A 20,158-nucleotide genomic window follows, 5' to 3' on the forward strand; every position below is an offset into this window, starting at 1 on the left:
AGCCAAATGATCTCTTTCCACATGCAATGCTTTCCAGACTCCCTCATCTCCCAGTCAAAAAAATTTGCAGGCTTCATTAAAAATCTCATGACTTAAAAATTCTCTGATTAATCCCAAATTTGTTCTTCCAAAAATTATTCCTTCAGCAACAGTTGGCTTTGAAGAAGTACACGTAGAAAAAAAGGTTTTTCATTAAGTCAGAAGGAAGGGGTGAAATACCACTTTTTATGGAAACTATTAGACGTGCTTAGCTAGAGGACCTCTATAATGTACTCATATATTTACAGTTGCTGAGGTAGACACACAGTCTTAATCTACATGTAGGGTTTAGGTCTTTGTAATAAGAAGTATTAAACTTACAGAATTTGTTAGAGAAAAGGGTGTGGTTCACAACATCTCTGTAGGTGACGGAAAATCTATAAAACAGGATGGCTCCCAGCCGTATGATGTAATTTAACTTTGACTGCTCTGTCCTGCTTGTATCTGAAAACTTCAGTTCAAATTTGGTTAAAATGGCCAGAGAAAAGTCTTCTTCCATATAAAAAAATGTATCATTGGCTATATAATGCAGGGTGGAAAGGTATTGGAGGTCATGTTTTGTTTGATAATTAAGTGGAGGTTGTGAGTGGGCGGGGGAGGGGAAAGGGAAGCTGGAGAAGCTGTGCCACCATCTTGTGAGGGTACACAAGGCAGGACTGCATAATGACAATGTTGGGATGATGTACAACTGTAAGGGATGTCGATCAATAAATAAAGTAGGAAGTTTTGGCAGAGCTCTGACAGGAAAGTCTACATGGAGTCAGATTTCAGAGCTGGAGCACTGAATTTCAGTGAGTCACACAGAGCCTGAGAGCTGTCTTTGTTCCATTTATGTCTGAATGCTGGAGGAGAAACAGCAGGCTCCAGTTCTTATTAACTTCTTATTTTCTTAAGCATAAAACTCATGTTCACTGAACTTTTTCTTTCCTTGAGGTCTTCCATCTGACTTTCAAAAAATGTTCTCATGGTAAAACCTTTCTCTTCTAAATTTTACTTTTCCTTTTTCTTTTTTTTTTTTTTTTCTTTCCTTCTATATTGCACTCTGTTCTGATTCTTTCTCACCTTTCTTTTTTTCTTTCTTTCTCTTTTTTTTTTTTTTTTTTTTTTTTCTTTTTTCCCCACACCTGCTGCAGGCATGCCTTGTGGACCTGGGATTTGCTGCTACTTTTCTTTGGCTTGTCAATCCGTGTTGGTTCAGCAGCTCAGATCATAGAAGGTAAGGCTTCTTCAAGTCATGTCTACAAATTAAAAGTTAGGGTTAATTTTAATATACACTTTCTTAATATGGAAGGAGACTCTGCATTTCAGATCTGTCCTTCATTTCGTATAGGGAAGCTTCTGCAAGTGAAGAAGTTAAATTGCCACTCATCTGGAAAAGGGAAAATAAGTATGTTGGTTCCTTAGCTGTAAGGCAGCCTGCTATCTCAGTATTTCTTAAGTGTAACAACTGACAGAAAGTAATTAGAAAAATGGAGAATACTGAATGTTTTGGGGTGTATCATGTCAGAGAAAGGTAGCAAAAAGTAATGAGGATATGTCTGTGGGTCACTCTGGAGATACCAGGAATGTGCCAGACACAGTGTGAGTGCAAAGACAGAGATGTGATGCTTGTTCAAGCACACAGAGATTCCTCTGAGTAGGTATCTGAGCAAACTGTGATTTTCAGATCCCTTGAGTGAAATGTTTACCTTTACCAGCTCAGCCTTTATAGACTTTTAATGAAATATATTTTTATAATTGCAGATCATATAATCTTGTAACAGAGCCAAATTCCCCAAATCCCTCAGCACCTCTGGATGCCTCAAATTTAAATTAAGAGGGAACATCAATTTAAAAGTTAGCATTTAATTTTGGGAAAAGTGAGAAAGATACTTATGTTACTTTTCCATATGAGCAATGATTCATATGTGAACAAGGTGGTTTTTTTACCGTTTTATAAAAAATATCTGAATTTGTAATGTAAATGCCTCCTCAATAATTATCTGATAGGAGCATTAGAAATTACTTGAGGTAGTTATTTCACACAGTCTTTGATATTATTTATTCTTGTTTTTTCCTTTTTAACTGATACTATGATAGAATAGATGTTCATCTAAGAGCCAAAACTTCAAGTAGCTAATTCAGAAGGAGAAAAAGGCACAGGTTAGTTATCACTAGCAAATGCTCTAGGTATAGATGAGGAATATGTAATGCTGTATTACAGAGAATAAGGAAAATGTTAATATATTGGAGATAAATCAGTTGCATGAGGCAAAAGTATTTTTCATAAGATGATGAGAGAGAGTGCGTGAGATCTGGACTAAAGAGAACCAAATTTTGGCACATAAAAGTTAATAATCAGAAGCTCATTAAGACTACAAACACAGTGATAAAAAGAACAAATATTCAGTTTACACACAATTTATTTTTTGGCAGATTTATGTCAATTTCTATTACTTGAAGCTTTGGTTCTTCAAATATCCTACCCTATGGAAGTCAGATCAGGAGTCAGAAGTAGGAAAATTAACTCTTCAACTTTCAAGTACAGGACAGCTTCTTCCTATGGGGAATCTTATTATTTCTGGAAGCACTCTTAACCTTACCATGAGTGAAGATCAAGTGAGGTTATTTAGGTCTCCTCAGATCACTAGAGACTTTTTCTGGGAATGTATTCCTGTGTGATTGTGCTAGCCTAGTATTCTTCCCTATTCATTTGTTAATACAAAAGTTTCTGTTCCCAAATATTTACTAATATGTTTTTTATATCTGATTTTTAAGTGTGACATAATAGGGATTTCTATTCCCTTTCTATTCCACAACATCTGGGTGTGTTATAAGCAATATTTTCCTAATTCTTAGTTTAAATGTTTTAACTGCCCAAAATCAGGTCTTGAGTGATAGAAATAGGAATAATCTTCTTTCTTTCTGGTGCTCAAATACACAAACAATATGAATTCTCCCTGTAACTACTGAAGAATGAAGATGTATGTACTTAAAATCTTTTAGTCTAAGTATTGCAGAAATAGCCTTAAACTTATACATTATCCAATGTCCTTTTTGTCACTGTCTCTTATAAGGTTATTGCTTTCCAGGATTCTCCAGCCCATTAAATATTGCTGCTCTGCTTTTCTGACCTCTCCTCTGCTTCTCCATAGCACATGTGGCTGAAACCTAAAGCCTGTATCAATCAAGAAATGTTCTGCAAGATTCTGTGTTCTTATGTCTTAGTAAAAACTTACACATTCTGCTTGTAGAATCATCTCCCCTTTTACTCTGTGTTTACAAAAAAACCCAAAGAAAGCGCAAACAAACACACAAAAAACCTTCAAAATCTCCCTAACCAAAGAAAGGAAGGAAAAGGGAAATTTGTGATCATTAAAATTGCTCATTAGAACAAAAGCTTTTGATGAAATCTGTTTTACACTGCACATTTTCCCAGCAGATCTGTTTCTGTATTAGAATGGATGGCTATCTGTATTTCTAAATTCCTTTTTATTTAAGAGGATCTGAGAATGAGTAAATGTGGTTTTAGAGGAACACCGCAGGTGCCTTCTGTTATAGCACTTTACAGTCTATATGCAAAAGGAAAAAAATACCTGGAGATGTTCGTGGCTAAACAATGTCAGGAAAATTGTTCATGGATTAAGTTATTCTGTGATGGATGAGGAATGAGTAACTGATTTTTTACAAACTTGAAGACAAAGCAGTAACCTGAAGAGAGTTTAGAAGAAAAAAGTTTGTCATACTTGTCTTGACCAATCAGACAACCTCTTCAATGAGGTCTAATGAATTTGCTTACTGGTCTGTCACTAGGCTGCTATGGCCTTGTGTTACTGTTTTCCCTAGGGGACCACCAAATTTCAGAGGCAGATGGAGGGTACAGATAAAACAAAAGCTTCAGCAGCCCTCCAGCAGAGGCCTTGAGCTCTGCCTTGTCCTTGTGACAGATACCAACAAGATCAGAAAGTTTTGATCAGTTTCCTATCAGGAAAATTGTTTTGACCATGTCTTTTTTGTCTTGAGGAAATTGTATAATTATGGACAACTCCTATAGAGAAGAAGCAAACAAATTTAAAAGATGGTGGGACAGTGTAAGGGAAGATTTCAGGTGGTAGTCTCTGACGTTGTTGGAGAACTCCTGTATTTAGTTTAACTTTTTAGTGAACTTGTTTGATATTGGGACTTTGGCTTCATTACAAGTGTTGTTTGCATTTCCAAGTTCTAAAATGTACGACTACTGCTTTAATTGTAAAATAAGAGAGACAATAAAACAAAGCATTTAAAACTTCATAGCTCAATTAACAAGATACCAATTCACAATAACAACTGAAATGCCTTTTTGATCAAAATGACGTGTTCAGCTTTTTAAAATGTAGTTTCATATCTGTAATTTAATTTGTAGATCAAGCTATGTGTTGTGACAGAATTCTGTTGTATGTTCTGCGAATTGATGGGTCATTGCTTGACCAAAACTCTGCAGAAGTACTTCAGTCTTGCTTTAGAGTAAAACTGAGAATGATTTCTGAAATTTCAGCAGAAATTTGTGAACTAGAATTCTGAATTTTTACTAACTGTTGGAAGATTTTGATCCCTTTCACTGCAGCTAGCACTGAACATGTGCAAAGGGGTAAGGAATAATATGCCTTCTTCCTCTTCACCCCAAACCAATGTTCAACTGAACTATGGAGTACGTTTACAGTTTTTGTCCTGTGTTCATTATAATTATGCAAATATTGTACTCAATTTTACTTAGGTTTGTATAGGAAGGTTAAACATATGTTGGTGTCTTAATAAATTACTTTATCACTTCTCCTTTGTTCAAATTACAATTAAGCATGTATTTATCTGTACAGAAAAATGTAGTCTGCATTATTCTGATATTGCCTTATGGTATATGTATTTGGCCTTTAATTACACCTGACAATGTATCCTGATGACCCTGGCTACTTTTTTCATGTTGTTTTGCATCTTCAGACACAAATTAAGTTAGTGTAATAGGTGTTCAGAACAACATCACGAACATGCTGGTACCCAATTGTGAACAGAAGTAGAGTTATAAAATCTGAATGCTAACGCTGCTGAAATCTGAATAATTTGAGTCCTCCCTATGACTTGCTCTAGTCTCTTAGAGAAATCAGATTTATTCTTCCAGGCTATTTAAGCAGCCATCAGTGTTTTTCAATTCTTGCCATTCAAACCAGTGCACGCCTTTTAAAAATATATTTATGAAAAAATTTAAATGTATGATGTTCTACTGTTTGTTTTATGTTTATGTGCTCTATAAGAAGCTTCACAAGTTTCTCATTGACATCTGGGTTTTATTATTAGCCAAGCACTGTCTTGCTCCAAGTAACATGTTCAGCAAAAGTTTATATAAATATTTGTCTCTTTTTTTGGCTCTCTGAACACAGAATGACTGTCATAAGGTTGTTGACATAAACTTTGCACTCTTGACCTGAGTTTAATGCAGTAATCCTGAATTACTGACTTTCATTGGCTGTTGATTAACTGATGTGAATCATACAAGCAGCTAACCTGCACTTCTCTTCACAATGAACCAACATGATTGTAAATAAATATGTATATAAATTTAAAAAATTGTTTCTATCAAATATTTACTGGATGTGCTTTGAGTGTAAATGTGTACAATCACACTAACTTATGTGGTAATAGGGACAGCTCTGTCTCTTCTAAGAAAGAACACAGTTACAGTAATGCTTGTGCGTATGGAACACAGAATTTCATAAAGATTGCTTCGGTTGCACTATATAATTTTGTACCAGACCCAGCATTTGTACATCATCAAACTGCACTGGAGTCTAAATTGAACAAATGCCTGTGTATCTTTCAGAGGCATATCCAGGCTGTTATCAGCTGTTGTGCATGTTTTTATTGTAGAGCTGAGCCTGATTTCATAGTTGATAAAATGTCTTTCCATGCAAAACATAGGTAACTTGCTATAGAAAACCACTTGGGGTCAGTTGGGGTCATCTGTGTGACCATCTGAAGATATTGATAACACCAACAGAACAAGCCTGATTTAGTAAATTTGCTCTGTTTTGGCCACTTTTCTAAATGGATTCATTTTCTGTGTAACACCCTGTCCATGCTAATTTTAGTGGACAATAAACTACATGTTTGCTAAGCTATTCTACCAGGCAACACAATAATTTCTTCAGCTTTTTTAAGGCCTCAGAAGGGGAAACCATCTGGGGTGGATATTGCATTATAATGATTGTAATTTCTCCTCTGAAGATATCCTGGTGACTCTGGAAGCCTGCAGCAAGCAGTTATTTCCATGATCTGAATAGCACTTAAAATCTCAAGTGTGCTTGCATTTGCCACTGAAAGGTGTTTGAAGGACCTGCTCTGCTGAGAAAGACCAGACTGAAATGCTCCTTTCTATGTTGTTCTGGCTCAGCTGTAGACAATGCAACACAAGCTATTTCTTGAAAGAAGTCCTAGTGGTCTCCTGAGTATTTAAATTCATATTCATCTGTTTGGGAATTGCTCATGCCCACTCACAGACTTCCCACAGCCTTGTACTGGAGCTCTGTAACTTAATGTGTGTCTTACACAGCAGCTGCTGTGTTAAAACTGCTAGGTGGAGGTACTCCACACTCTTCTATTAGTACCTGCTAAGAAGCATCAATTTAATTAACATGTTTTAACTGTGATTTATTTCTCATATGTTAAGGACAATGCCCAATCCTAATCCTGCTGTTAGGTACTGAACAGATCTAGAGTTAGGACCTGAACCACTACCTGTACAGAGGTGAATGGGTGACTGTAGTGAGTAAGTACTGCTTCAAGTGGCTAGGAGAATACTGTTATTTATGCTATGTGTGTAAGAATAGCCTCAACTTGTTCAGTTCAAGCAGGCAAACATGGGACACAAGTACAGATTTCAGCTGCAAGATGCTATTTTAATAAATGAGCAGTGGAAGGGAAGATCTGATTGCACAATTTATGTTTGGGATGTTCAAAAGGTACCAAAGAACTTATTTCTGACACTAACATTTATTTCCCAAATCAAACACTTGTTTTGAAGGCTGTCTCTCTCTGTGACTGTGATTTCTTCCCTTTCTTCCACAGGTGTGTGACCTGTGGATTTGTTTTTTTCTCATAGTGGTATCTCACATTCATCATATTAACACAGTAGTTTTGTCAGTTCACACAGTGTGCCTTGGTAGAAAGATGGTGAATTTTGCATTTTAGTTAAATCTGACTGCTTTATTTCAGATATCATTAATGTTATGTGTTTAAGAGAGGATGCTTTTTTACCACCACTACTTTTAGGTTACCAAGCAATCTTTTCATATATGGTCACCCACACAACTACAGCAGTTTAAAAACAAACAAAATTTTACATCAAGTTGGACTGTGGTGAATTCTGTCCGTAGAATCGTCCCATCTCTAGGAGCTCGTGTTCCCAAACATGAGAAGCACAGACATTGCAGAGAGTAGAATGCAATTACAATTCTCCCAAGGAATGAGTAAAATGGGCAAACTCTAGTTTTACTTTACTTGCAAATGAGGAGAGTGGAACAACAAATGTATTATTCAGGATGACTTCTGGTGAGAAAGCCTTGGAAAAAGCAACAGCCAAGTCTGACTGTGCTCTGCCAAAGAATTTCAGAGCTTTAAATTAATATCTGCCTTGCAGCTGAATCTGAGAAGAACTAGGGTCTAAACTAAGTTTTTCTGAGGACTTTTGAGAAGAACCAGGGTTTTCTGGAGGCACTCAAGCATCTTTCCTTCCAAATATTCAACTGACTGAGGCCTGAAGTTAGTAATAGTGATTCAGTGATGAGGTTTTGATTTGAACTGTACTATCATTCATGGTCTTTTGTTTCCTCTTCAGATAGAATATAAACAGGAATGGGCTTTGGCCACTTCATTCTATGCTTGGGAACCCCTAGGGTCTTTAACTCTGATTCTACCTCCACTGCTACCACTGAATCCACTTTTTTCTCAAATCAGTTCTTAACCATAGTAACTTGTAACTTCTCAGGTGGCATTACCTTCCAGCCCTATTCATGGCAAGTCTTTCTCTGAACTGTGAAATCACAGTCATCTGTAGTCAGCATGTCTTACTCTGCTTCTTTGGAAGGCTGAACATAGCTTTGACTTTCTCTGCACTTCTTTGGCAGTCAGTGACTAAGAAGGCATTATATTCTATGGTCACTGCACAATATGTTCCCTTCTTAGAAGTGATGCACATTACCTAATTCAAGGAGAGTGGAACCCACCTAGAAATAATTTTATTTTTGTGCTGCCTGTTAAAAAGTAAGCTGATGACTCTTAAGATAATATTGCTCCAATACATGCTTCAAAGTTTCCTATAAGCACTAGCTGTGTGGCATGGATATTCTGAATAGCCTGCAGCTGGGGTTACTGCAAAACTTTTAAGAACATCAACCAGTGTGGAATCCAAGCTATGATTCATCTCTGGTAATATTTCATATGGCTAAACTCATACATTAAGTGAAGCATACTAGAGGTAGAAACATACAGTAATGAGGTCAGTAAAGCCAAAGCCCATGTGGAATTAAGCCTAGCAAGGAATGTGAAGAGCAACAAGAAGGGCTTCTACTGGTATACAAATGGCAAAAAGAAGACTAATGAAAATGTGGACCTGCAGCTGAATGAGGCAAGGAACCTGGTGACAGTGGCATGGAAACAGCCAAGGCACTAAACGCCTTCTTTGCCTCACTTTTTACTGATAAGGTTTCCCTTCACAAAACCAAGTCCCTGTTCTCACTGGAAAAGTCTGCAGTGATGATAATTTACCCTCCATTGAGGACGACTGCGTGGGGGAACATTGAAATCATCTGGACATTCGCAAGTCCACAGGATCTGATGGAATATGTCCATGAGGGCTCATCAAGCTGGCTGATATCTTCAAGATAGGACTTTCGATTATCTTTGAAAGATAATCTGATAATCAGGAGAGGTTCTGGAGGACAGGAAGGAAGGCAGTGTCACTCCTAACATCAAGAAGGGCAAGGAGCAGAATCCTGGGAATTGCAGGCTGACCGTCTCACCCAGTCCCTGGTCAGGCATGGGAGCAAATAATCATGGAAGCCACTTCCAGATCCAGTAAGAATAAGGTGATCAGGAGTAGTGAGTACATATTTTTGAAGGGGAAAATTGTGCTTGAGAACCTTGTAGCTTTCTGCAACTGAGTGACAAGCTCAGTTGTATGAGGGAAAGACTTATTATTTGTGTTCTTGACTTCTGGAAGTCTTTGAATGCAGTCTCATTTAACATCCACTGGGAGGAGTAGCTGATACATAGTTGTGCTGCCACTCAGAGAGAACCGGCTGGAAAAATGGATCAACAGCAGTATCCTGACATTCAGCAAAGGAAAATGCCAAGTTCTGAACCTGGTTAGGACTAACCTATTAAATAGCTGGGGTAGACAGAAATGTATGTGTGGACAATGCTCTCCTGGTGTGTAAGGTAGAGCTCGTAACGTGTAGATTGCAGAATCAAAGTTCCTAAAAGTGCTTTCTTTCCCCAAGGAACATAGAGCTTAGAGTAAGCCATTTGGACTACACTATTTTGTAAGTGATAGTGGAAAATGTGCAATATGGGCAGACAGAATGAGAACAGGACATTTATCTCAGAGAAGTACTTCATCAGTTTTTTGGCAAGATTACTACAGAAGACCAAAAGACTGTCAGTCTGAGAACAGGATCTCCATTTAGGTATTCAAGCATGTATGTATAAAAGAAAAAACACATGAAAAAAAAGCACTTACCACTTCCCCAAAGGAAGGAAGATGATGGAGGACAATTTGCTCCAAGTATCTTATGCTTGATTTTTCAACAAAGTGCCATTGAAACTTCAAAGCATCTCTTTTATGTGCAGAGTTGTACTTACAGAAGATGTTTAACGAGAAAACACTACATGATTTTTGCAGATTAGGAAGTAGGAGATGTCAGATTTGTCATGGGCAGCAATCGTTGTAGAAGACCAACAGAAGCTCAAGATTGCCTTGGAAGAAGCCAGAATTACCTCACTGAACTTAAAGAAACAAAACTGAAAATGTGTTTTAATGGAAATAGCTACCTGACAGCAAGCTTACCTGAAAAAGCTCAGTTAGGATGTTGTTCCATCATTAAAAGTGATCCCTGCAAAAAATTTAAGACTTGTTGAGCCATGAGCCATGTTCATGGGAAAAACAGGCACTTAGAAAAAGCAAATCTGTTTGGGTTGGGAGAGGAACTATGAAGCTTTTCTAGATGTCTTATTCTTTCTTCCTTGATGGTACCAAGGCAGCTGAACAGATGACCATATGTATCAAGCCCTTTTCCCCCCACCACTATAGGTATATACTTCATCATAATATGTTTGATATCTTAGTTTGATAAGTACCACCAGCCAGGCTTAAATGTACATTGCAGTGTAAGTTGTTTCTTGGAATATGTCAATTTAGAGTTACTGTTCCTGTGTTTCTTTCTGTCCCACATGTCCTGGTTTGGGCCAGAATAAAGGTGATTTTCTGTCTTGTACTTTTGCTTTTAGCTAAGTCTCTTGTAAGTAGTTGCACTTGCTGAAATTAACAGCAAGTTTCTCAGACAGTGTGTGTTTCTAGGACTGATAACACTTGATGTTTATAGTTACTGCTAGAGACTGGTGTGCAGAGCCAAGGGCACTGCTCAGCTCTGAGGAAAACATAAAGAGGTCCCACCTGCATCTCTCCTTTGGGGAGAAACGGACAAGATAGATGCCAGAATTGACCGAACAGAGTATTCCATCCCATATACAACATCCTCAGTACAAATTTGAGGGATCACGAGGGCCAAGCCATTGATTTCCTGCCTCCAGCTTCCAGCTGCCTGCTTGTCCTGTTTCCTTTCCTTCACCCGGCATTCTGGAAGGATCCCGTCCATTCGTCTGCCTGTGCTCCTGATCCGTGCCAGCCCATATCTGTGTGTTCCTGCCTCCAGTTCCCAACTGCTGCTGACTCCAGGAGTCCAGCCTGGACTATCCCAGGGCTGCCCTGCAGCCTCGGTGGTGACGTGAGAGCTACTGGGGGAAAGGGGGGAGGAATGTGGTATCCATTTTCTTGTATATTTGTATATATTTAGTAATTTTTTCCTATTTATCATTACTGTTTCATTAAAGTTGTGTAGTTTAGTTTCCAACCCATAAGTCTCTCTCCCTTATTCTCTCTCCTTTCTTATCAGGGAGGAGAGAGAGATTAATAGAGAGCGTCTGTTACTCGGTTTAATTGCCGGGCCAGTGTTAAACCGTGACACCACAGAACACTTTTGGCTTTATACTGCTACGGTTCATTAGAAGGTATAACTTCCAGAGGCAAAGGATGGTTGTACACAAACAAAAGAAATGAACTAGTAACTTGTTTAATTTTTAGGGAGCAATGTGCATATAGTAGCCAACAAAGCAAAGTCTGTAGTGGTGAACAAACTGAGGGGGAAATTATGCAAAATCTAAGGCCTTTCTAGGAGTGCTCTCATATTTGGAATTCCTGACATCAAATAGCCATTGATCGGGCTCAATAAACCTCCTTGCCAGTACATTGGCTGCATCATGGAGTGAGGTGTGAGGGAACAGGATCTTTCCACAGTACGGTTCTGTATTTCTGCCATCCCACTTTGGTCAGCTACAGGCTAACTTAATACACTGAATGACTTCTATGAATATGATGCTTTTTTATTCTCAGAGGGCCAAAGTATTAGCTTTTATTAGCCTTCAGCTTTTCATAAGCAGTTCCAGTTCCATCTGTTTCAGCATTTTGCCAAACCAGCATAGCTCTTGACTTGGTAGGAGGAACCACTCATCCACAAGGAATGCTCCACAGTAGTACTGCCATTTTGCAGTGCTTTTGAGTGTGTGTATGTAGGAATCTAACCCTTTCCTGCTATTCACTATAAAAAAACAAACATTTAATCCTTTTCAGACTAGCTGTGAGTGTGGTTTAATACACATGGCTTGATTTTTTTTTAAATTTTAGTGTTCTTTCAGATCTAATTCCAAGAAGTGTGTGTGACACATGCAAGTTGTTCAGCTTAAAAATATGGCTCTTGATCAAAATAACCTATCAGTTATTGTAGCAAAATGGTATTAATGTAAAAACACACACATCAAAGAGTATTGAATTTCAGTTCTTTAATATATTAGTGTATAATTGCATTTGTTTTTAAAAACAGCATTTGACTGAACTCAAAATACTGCTAAGGTGGCCTTATAACCAAGGCCTTGATTCTACATGTATATTTTTTGCTGTGGTTTTTTGTTTGTGTTTCTTTCTGATGCACTTACAGTGAAACATATATCTTACCATAAGATGTGAATCTGACAAATAAGTACTGCATGGCAATTTCCTGGCCCAGAGATATGAGTGAGGGTGCAGAGTGGTGTTCAGGATAAATTTGAACATGCATAAAAGTTAAAGGATGCATTTTTAGTGGAAAAGTAAACAAATCACTGGTGGCCTGAAGTATTATAGCTCCTTTTTACAATTATCTTACTGAAATTCAAAAGATAGAACAGAATTCTGGCAACTCTGTAACTGCTTTGCCTACACCAGCTTTGTTTGCTGCTAGAAGGTGACAGAGGAATATCTATTCTGAGGCTTTTGAGATTGTATTTCTCATGTATCTCGTATATCAGCAAAAACCTCATATAATTCAGTAAAGTTAACATTGGAGAGTTGCTTTTTAGAAATATTGCAGGTAACAAGATGAGGGAAAACATTTACTGAACATTCCTTCTGGACTACTGCTACTTGTGAAAGGAAGGGTGATGTAAATGCTACTAGTCATGATATGCTTCTGCAAAGAGTTCTTCACTAAATCACTTTGAGTGCTGTTAGTATTAGCATCCCTATTGTGTTAATTATCAAAAAATTGCCTGCTGCATGGAAAATATTTCTTGTTACATGATCCATTCCATATATAAAAGTCTGATGTCCTACTGATTGTAGTCAAGTCTAAGAATATACAAGGACTTGATAAATCAGTTCTGTAAGAAACACAGTAAGAGATGGGTCTCCAATTACCTTGTTTCACAGAGCTGGACAAACCTGTCTATATCTAAGATGCATCTGCTTATGTTCATCTTCATACAGAAGTCTTTCCCTTTTAAACCAAAAATCATTTAGTCCTCAGCTTTACTTTTGGGGGATTTAACACAACCTATCAGTAGGACTTGTTAGTTTTCCACTGTAATGATATTGCATAGGACCCTTTTGCCTAAGCTTTATGAAGTTTCGATAAGGAGAATGTTGAATTCCATTCAATGTACATTTATCCAGAAAACAAAAATTTTGTTGGAAGGTGCACTGAAGATATCACCATACAACAGAGGAATACGTGAGTCACTTTCTTGAAAGCACCAAGATGTTCAGTCTTTTAAATACCCCTCATTATTAAACAATCATTAGTTTTGATTGGCAGGTATCTGTTTTGGTAATTTCACATTACTTTGCAAATAAGAAGATAACGCAGGTACAGTTCAGGAGATTATTTCAGCATATGTCTCCTTTTAGAAACATAAGTAGCCACAACAGTGGGGTATCGTACCAAATGGCACATGCTGACATGCAAATCATACTACTGATGTTTTAAGAAGATGCATGAAAAAGTCAAATACCTCCTGGAACCAACAGAAGCAGAACTTGGAAAGCAGTTTTTCCACACTTCCCAGGATTGAGCCCATAAAAATTAATAGGATGAAAAATGGCTGGCAAGCAAAGACGTATGAACGCTTAGGTCTCTGTAATACTGATATTTATATCACCATAAAATATGGTGGAGATTTTCATAGGACAGCACTGAGAAATCTTCTATATTTTTTTTACTGCAATTCCTGCTCATCCTGTTTTCCTAGCATTTGCTGCCTTTAGCCTCCCTCTCACCATTATGTACATTTCTATAGAATCCTTTTGAATGTATGGTCTTCAAAAGAAATGCTGTCTACCACTCTTCTGCTCCACGGTTTTTCTAAAGCCCCGTGACTTCCTTAGGAAATTGGTAAAACAGGTTCTTGACTTCAAGAACAGCATAAAAGCTTGGGCAATGTGGTCTTGAAGTTCTCAGAGTAGACTTGCTACCACCTAGTCACCTTTAAAATGCCAATAATATTCACAATAACATACCAGTGAGTAATGACAGATACAAAGATGATGGTCCACCTTTAAATCATGAAAATGCAGATTTGAAAGAAAGGAACTCCTAAGATTATCTATTCCAATTTCCCAGTCAAATGGGTCATGGCCATTACTAGATTATATCAGATTTGGTGTTGTCTGTTGGCTTTGAACATCACAGATGTGATTTACCTCCTTGGAGTTAAATATTTTAACACTTCAGACTGGCTGATATACATGGCATTACTTATAGACTGGCAACTGAGAGCAAAACATAATGCCTCTTGGGAAGATGATCCTGCAAGTAGCACTGGCAATGTCATTCTCTTCTGTGTACAAATGTCACCAAGTTCCACCCTGTTGTAACTCTGGATTGTAGCCACTGGGGTCTGTAGACATAAGGGGGTTTATGCATGGCCAAGAAAGAAGCAAGAGCTCTATTTAAGTATCTTCAGTAGTTTTGGTGTGAGCACTGAAGAGAAAGAAATGAAAAAATAAACTTCTATTTTAGATAAATAAATGAAGTAACTATTTTCAAGGACTATTTTTTAAAATTATACTTTAATCAGATATTCCTATGTTATGTACTTATTTCACTGGCATCACAAAACTGTTAGCTGTGAAATGTGTGTCTGGAGATTACATTAAATAAGCACAGAATTACAGCTGGTCTCAGTTCTAAATATGGTTTGCATAATCTATGCTTAAATATGTGAGTTATTAAATATGATTCTAAAATAAATAATTCCACTCCTCATGGCCTCTTATAACCCTTAGCATGATAGGGACAAATTAAGTGGAGCTGCACAAAAACATTGTTAAAACATGGCAGTGGCTGATTTTTTAAAAGATCTTCACCTAGAAAAACATGTTTCACAGACTGTGAATTCAGACTGCTGTAATTTGAACAGTAACTCCGTTGATCAATGTTTAGAATGAAAGAAATTCCTACGGAATGTGGGAAACAGTAGAAAGAGAACAGTAGCTGCTAGAACTGTCTGTAAAAACAATAAAGCCAAGCAATGTGTGCTTTGAAACAAATCCTTTTATTTTGTAATAATGCTTTGGATATGATGCTGATTTACGCATTTAGAATTTAGATGATACATAGAGCAGATGATGCTTTGCAGTGCTTCAAGAGTTAAAACATGTTTTGTGATATGTGAATTTGGTTCAGAAGCTAAGCAGCACATTCCCATTAATTTTCACCTTTAAAATGGAGACTTAAAGTGGAATTTTAAAACTGTTTGACAGGAGCGTGACTTGTAAATATGATGAAAAAATTACAAAGATGCAAAGAAAAAAGTGTAGAAGGATCACCTTTAGGCATACAATCTGCTTCCTCTCTGAGGAACCAATGAACAGTATTAATTTCCCATCACAAGAAAAAATGACTGAATGTTTAGTGGGCCAGGCAAATTTTATTGTACCAATATGAGGACCTAGAGAGAGAGTCTTTAGGAGGTTGAGGGATCCAGAAGGGTAAAACAGAGGGGTCAATATCCCCTCCCCATTTTGTGCCATACACTTTTAAGAGCCAGAAATACATAGAAAACCCAATCTTGATGATTGCGGGGGTAAGTATTGGAGAGTCCCTTCTGGCAGCGATGATCCAAGAAAGGCGTCTACAGCTCTTCCAGCACCCAAAAAAACCCCAAAAACCCAACCACCCCACTCTGAAAATAATCAGAGTTCACAAATTTGCAAACCCTGTTGGACTTACTATCTCTGGCATATATAAAGTCTCCTTTTCATTAAAAAATGACAGTTAGTTTATTTCATTTGTGTCTATGGTAGGTAAATGTTACAGTACTGTTAGCAGTTAATGATCCATCAATAAAACTAATGTTCATTTCCAAAGGGAGGGATGTTATTTTCCAGTTCTATGTGGAGGGCACATGCTTTTTCCCCCTCACTTTTTAGCATTTTATTCCACAGCCTAGTGTCCATATTTGCTTTTCTTCAGGACAGTAAACCACAACCATTCCTAGTTGAAGTGCTTCACATCTCCTTGGTGCTTCTTGTGTTTGAGTTCAGTGAGCATGCTGGAGAATAAGCTTGTATTTTCATTCTGTCCCACTGCTGACCCAAGTACAAATAAAAGTTCTTTTTTTTTTTGGTCTTGCCTTATTGGAAATAAATGAACAATAAATATCCAATCTTTAGTCTGAAATTTCTGTAGCTACCATGTAGGCCAAACGGGATCAAGCAGCATAAGGTCCTGCTGTTAGCAAACATTTCACCAGCTGCTTCAATTCAGCTGAGCAGCTCTTGTTCAGAAAAAATATGTTACCACATGCTGTTTCAGTGTTTATGGGGATTCCAGGGTGGTTGCATAATTTGAATGATTTGTCATACTTGTGTGTTTTGGATCATATTTTCCCATAAAGAATTTTTTTATCATTATGAAGTCCCAGCTGGATAAGTAAATTTATTTTTATTTTTTAAAAGAAAATGTGCACGTCTGTGTATATATGTGTATATATACATATATATATGTATTTCAGCAGCACTGATCAAGAGCAGAGTAGAGGCTTGTAGGCTTTTGCTGCATCACCCTGCTATCATGGTTAACTACTTGAACAGTCCGGTAGTTTGAACAGCAAGATTTATTCGGTCTTTGGTTTTTACATTATTTCTCCTTAGTGGCATATTTTGATGAAAATAAAATCGGATTTTCAGGTGGGAAGTAACAGTTACTCCCTTCACTATAAAAATATTTTAATGTGAATTTTTTTTTTAAAATAGGAAAAATAAATACTTCAGAATCTATTATTTGATGCTTTTAAATAGAGATAGATATAGATTCTTTTAATATATTTTAATATGTGGCCTGTCTGGGTACCTTTTCACCCTTCTGGTTTCTCAAGACTTTAACTCACTGTACTGCAATCACTCTTTTTCTTCCCTTTGTTTTTAAGACACTTGCATAACTGTTCAACAGTTGTGGTACTGTTACAACCAGCTCTGGATGGGTGAGGGAACGGTAAAGGCAGGCATAACCATGCCTGCTGTAATCCTGTCTCTTGACCATAAAATGGCAGAATCTTGGAAGCACGGAATGGCTGAGGTTGGAAGACATCCCTGTGGGCACCTGGTCCAACTTCTCTGCTCAGTCAGGACCACCTACTGCCTCTTGCAGTAGGAGGAGACTTCACAAACTCCCTGAGAAATCTGTGCCAGGACTTAATCACCCTCACAGTCACAGTCACAGTGTTTGTTCTCAGAAGGCTTCCTGTGTTTTGGTTTGTGCCCATTGCCTCTTTTCTGGTTACTGGGTATCACTGAAAAGATCCTGGCTCCAGCCTCTTTGCAGCCTCTTGTTATTTCTATACATTAATAAGAATATAATACTAAGGTCCTGTGTGTCAGGTCCTTGACACTCATTTGAGAAAGTTGCCTCTAATCACTACAGAAATAAGAGGCTTGAAAGGACCCAAGATCTCATTTCTCCAGCCATATTTCCTGTGAAAAACACATATGTGTGTGTATACAGATAAAGATATGCATGTGTATTTATAAAGATATGTGTGTATATATATACATATAAGAAACTCTGCCTGCTTCCTTGTAATTAATTTCTTTGCTTACAAGGCAAGTTTGCCACAATGTGAAGGATTTGCCACTGTGACCAAAGCAATTGGGTAGGGTACCACTTTCTCAAAAAGTGTTTATCAAGGCAAGCAAAAGGCACAAATGAAAGAACAATGGTGAAAACACCCACCCTCTTTAACTATGTACGTTATGTTGCCATTCAAATACAACACTGGTTTGTAAGTAGGGTGTTTGTTATCAACAGACTGTTGCCATGATCTGTGTATAACAGCAATAATTAGTAACCACCAAAAATTACAAAGAGAGACAGGAGTATATAGATAGTGACAGTATTGCTGGTATGTCTTTTGAACACTGTCTTTTTCTGTGAGTCAGAGATGTGTCACTGCTCCCTTTCAGACTGTCACAGACCCCTCTGCTGGAACAAAACTCTGGACTTCCTTTTCCTTTTCCTTTTCCTTTTCCTTTTCCTTTTCCTTTTCCTTTTCCTTTTCCTTTTCCTTTTCCTTTTCCTTTTCCTTTTCCTTTTCCTTTTCCTTTTCCTTTTCCTTTTCCTTTTCCTTTTCCTTTTCCTTTTCCTTTTCCTTTTCCTTTTCCTTTTCCTTTTCCTTTTCCTTCCTTTTCCTTTCCTTTCCTTTCCTTTCCTTTCCTTTCCTTTCCTGTGAATGTGATTCCAGTTGATGGTGGAAGAAAAAGGAGGAGATCAGACATCTGAAAAGGTCTGGAGAACTCAGTGCTCAGCACTTGCACTGAGCCTTTAACCTATATGATGCTGTGATGTCCACTATCTGCAGAATTCTGTTGAAGTCCTGACATAGCAAAGTGCATGCTTTAGTTCAGATATAATTAAGAATTTATGCAACATAGTTGTGGCATTACTTACACACATCTGTATTTATCACAAGTTAAATTGGTGAAACCTGTGTCTTACAATACAAATGCAATACAAACAAAAATCCACTAGATGAAGGTGCTCAAAGCTCCATCCAACCTGGCCTTGGTCATTTCCAGGGAGGGGGCAGCCACAACTTCTTTGGGCAACCTGTTCCAGCATCTCAGCACCCTCACAGGAAAGTATTTTATCCTAATGTCTGATCTAAATCTCCCCTCTTCAAGTTTTACAACATTTTCCTTTGTTTTCTTGCTACACACCAATGTAAAAAGCCCTCCCCCAGCTTTCTTGTCAGTACCCTTCAGAAACTGGAAAGTCACTATAAGGTCACTTTGCAGCCTCGTCTTCTCTAGGCTGAACAACCCCAACTTGCTCAGCCTGTCTTCATAGGGGAGGTGCTCCAGCCCTCTGATCATTTTAGTGGCTCTGCTCTGGTCATGTTGCAGGAGTTCCATGTCCTTCTTACGTTGTGGACTCCAGAACTGGACACAGTACTCCAGGTGGGGTCTCACAAGAGCAGAGTAGAGGCAGAGAATCACCTCCTTTGCCAACTGTCTATGCTTCTGTTACAAGAGAGAGAGAGAGAGAAAGGGAGAAAGAGTGTGAGAGATGTCACCAGCCACAGATCCAGCGGCATCCAGCTATTCTTTCCTCTCTTTCTTGTCATTTGAGGCAAAGAAAATTCCACTGAAGGGAACTTCACAGCTTCTTTTGATGCAGCCCAGGACACAGATGGCTTTCTGGGCTGCAAGCACACATCGATGGCTCATGTCAACTTTCTGGTCCACCACCATGTCCTTCCGCTCAGGGCTGTCTGCAATCCTTTCTCCTCCCAACCTGTATTTGTACATGGGACTGCCTTGACCCAGGTGCAGAACTATGCACTTGGCCTTCATGCAGTTTGCATGAGCCCCATTCTTAAGCCTGTCAAGATCCCTCTGGATGGCATCCCTTATCCTTTGGGTGTGACCATACAGCCAGTTCCTTATCCAATGAGTGGTGCATCCATCAAATCCATATTGTTCCAGTTTAGAGACCAGAATGTCATGGGGGGCAGGGTTGAATGCTTTGCACAGGTCCAGGTGGATGCTGTCTGTTGCTCTGCCTTCATCCACCGAGGCTGTGACCCCATCTCAAAAGGCCACCAAATCAATCAGGCAGGACTTGCCCTTAGTGAAGCCATGTTGGCTGTCACCAATCACCCCTTTGTTATCTGTATGCTGTAGCAAGAGCCTTCAGGAGGATCTGCTCTATGATCTTGCCAGGCACAGAGCTGAGACTGACTGGCCTGTAGTTCCCTGGGTCTTCTTTTTTTTCATTTTTGAAAATGGGGGTTATGTTTCCCCTTTCCCAGTCAGCAGGTATTTTACTAGACTGCCATGACTTTTCAAATACGATGCACAGTGGCTTTGCAACTTCATCTGCCAGTTTTTTCAGGAGCTGTGGGTGAATCCCATCAAGTCCCATGGACTCGTTCACCCTCAGTTTCTTTAGGTGGCCGTGCCGAGCCTAGCCGTGCCGTGCCGTGCAGCTCCCTGTTTGCCCGATCTGGTCGCCGCGGTGCCTGTAGG

General features: G+C 38.5%; 1 protein-coding gene across 1 annotated transcript in view; it reads left to right on the forward strand.

Annotated features, from left to right (window-relative positions):
• The first annotated feature begins 858 nt into the window (after positions 1-858).
• Positions 859-20,158, forward strand: part of COL15A1 (collagen type XV alpha 1 chain) — a 113,571-nt gene continuing 94,271 nt past the window's right edge. The window contains 2 exon segments of the mRNA XM_071736270.1: positions 859-1,006; positions 1,173-1,255. Coding sequence (XP_071592371.1) covers positions 996-1,006; positions 1,173-1,255 — 94 coding nt within the window. The 5' untranslated portion in view covers positions 859-995.

Source organism: Heliangelus exortis, chromosome 2, assembly GCF_036169615.1.
Source record: "Heliangelus exortis chromosome 2, bHelExo1.hap1, whole genome shotgun sequence".
Taxonomy (NCBI): Eukaryota; Metazoa; Chordata; class Aves; order Apodiformes; family Trochilidae; genus Heliangelus; species Heliangelus exortis.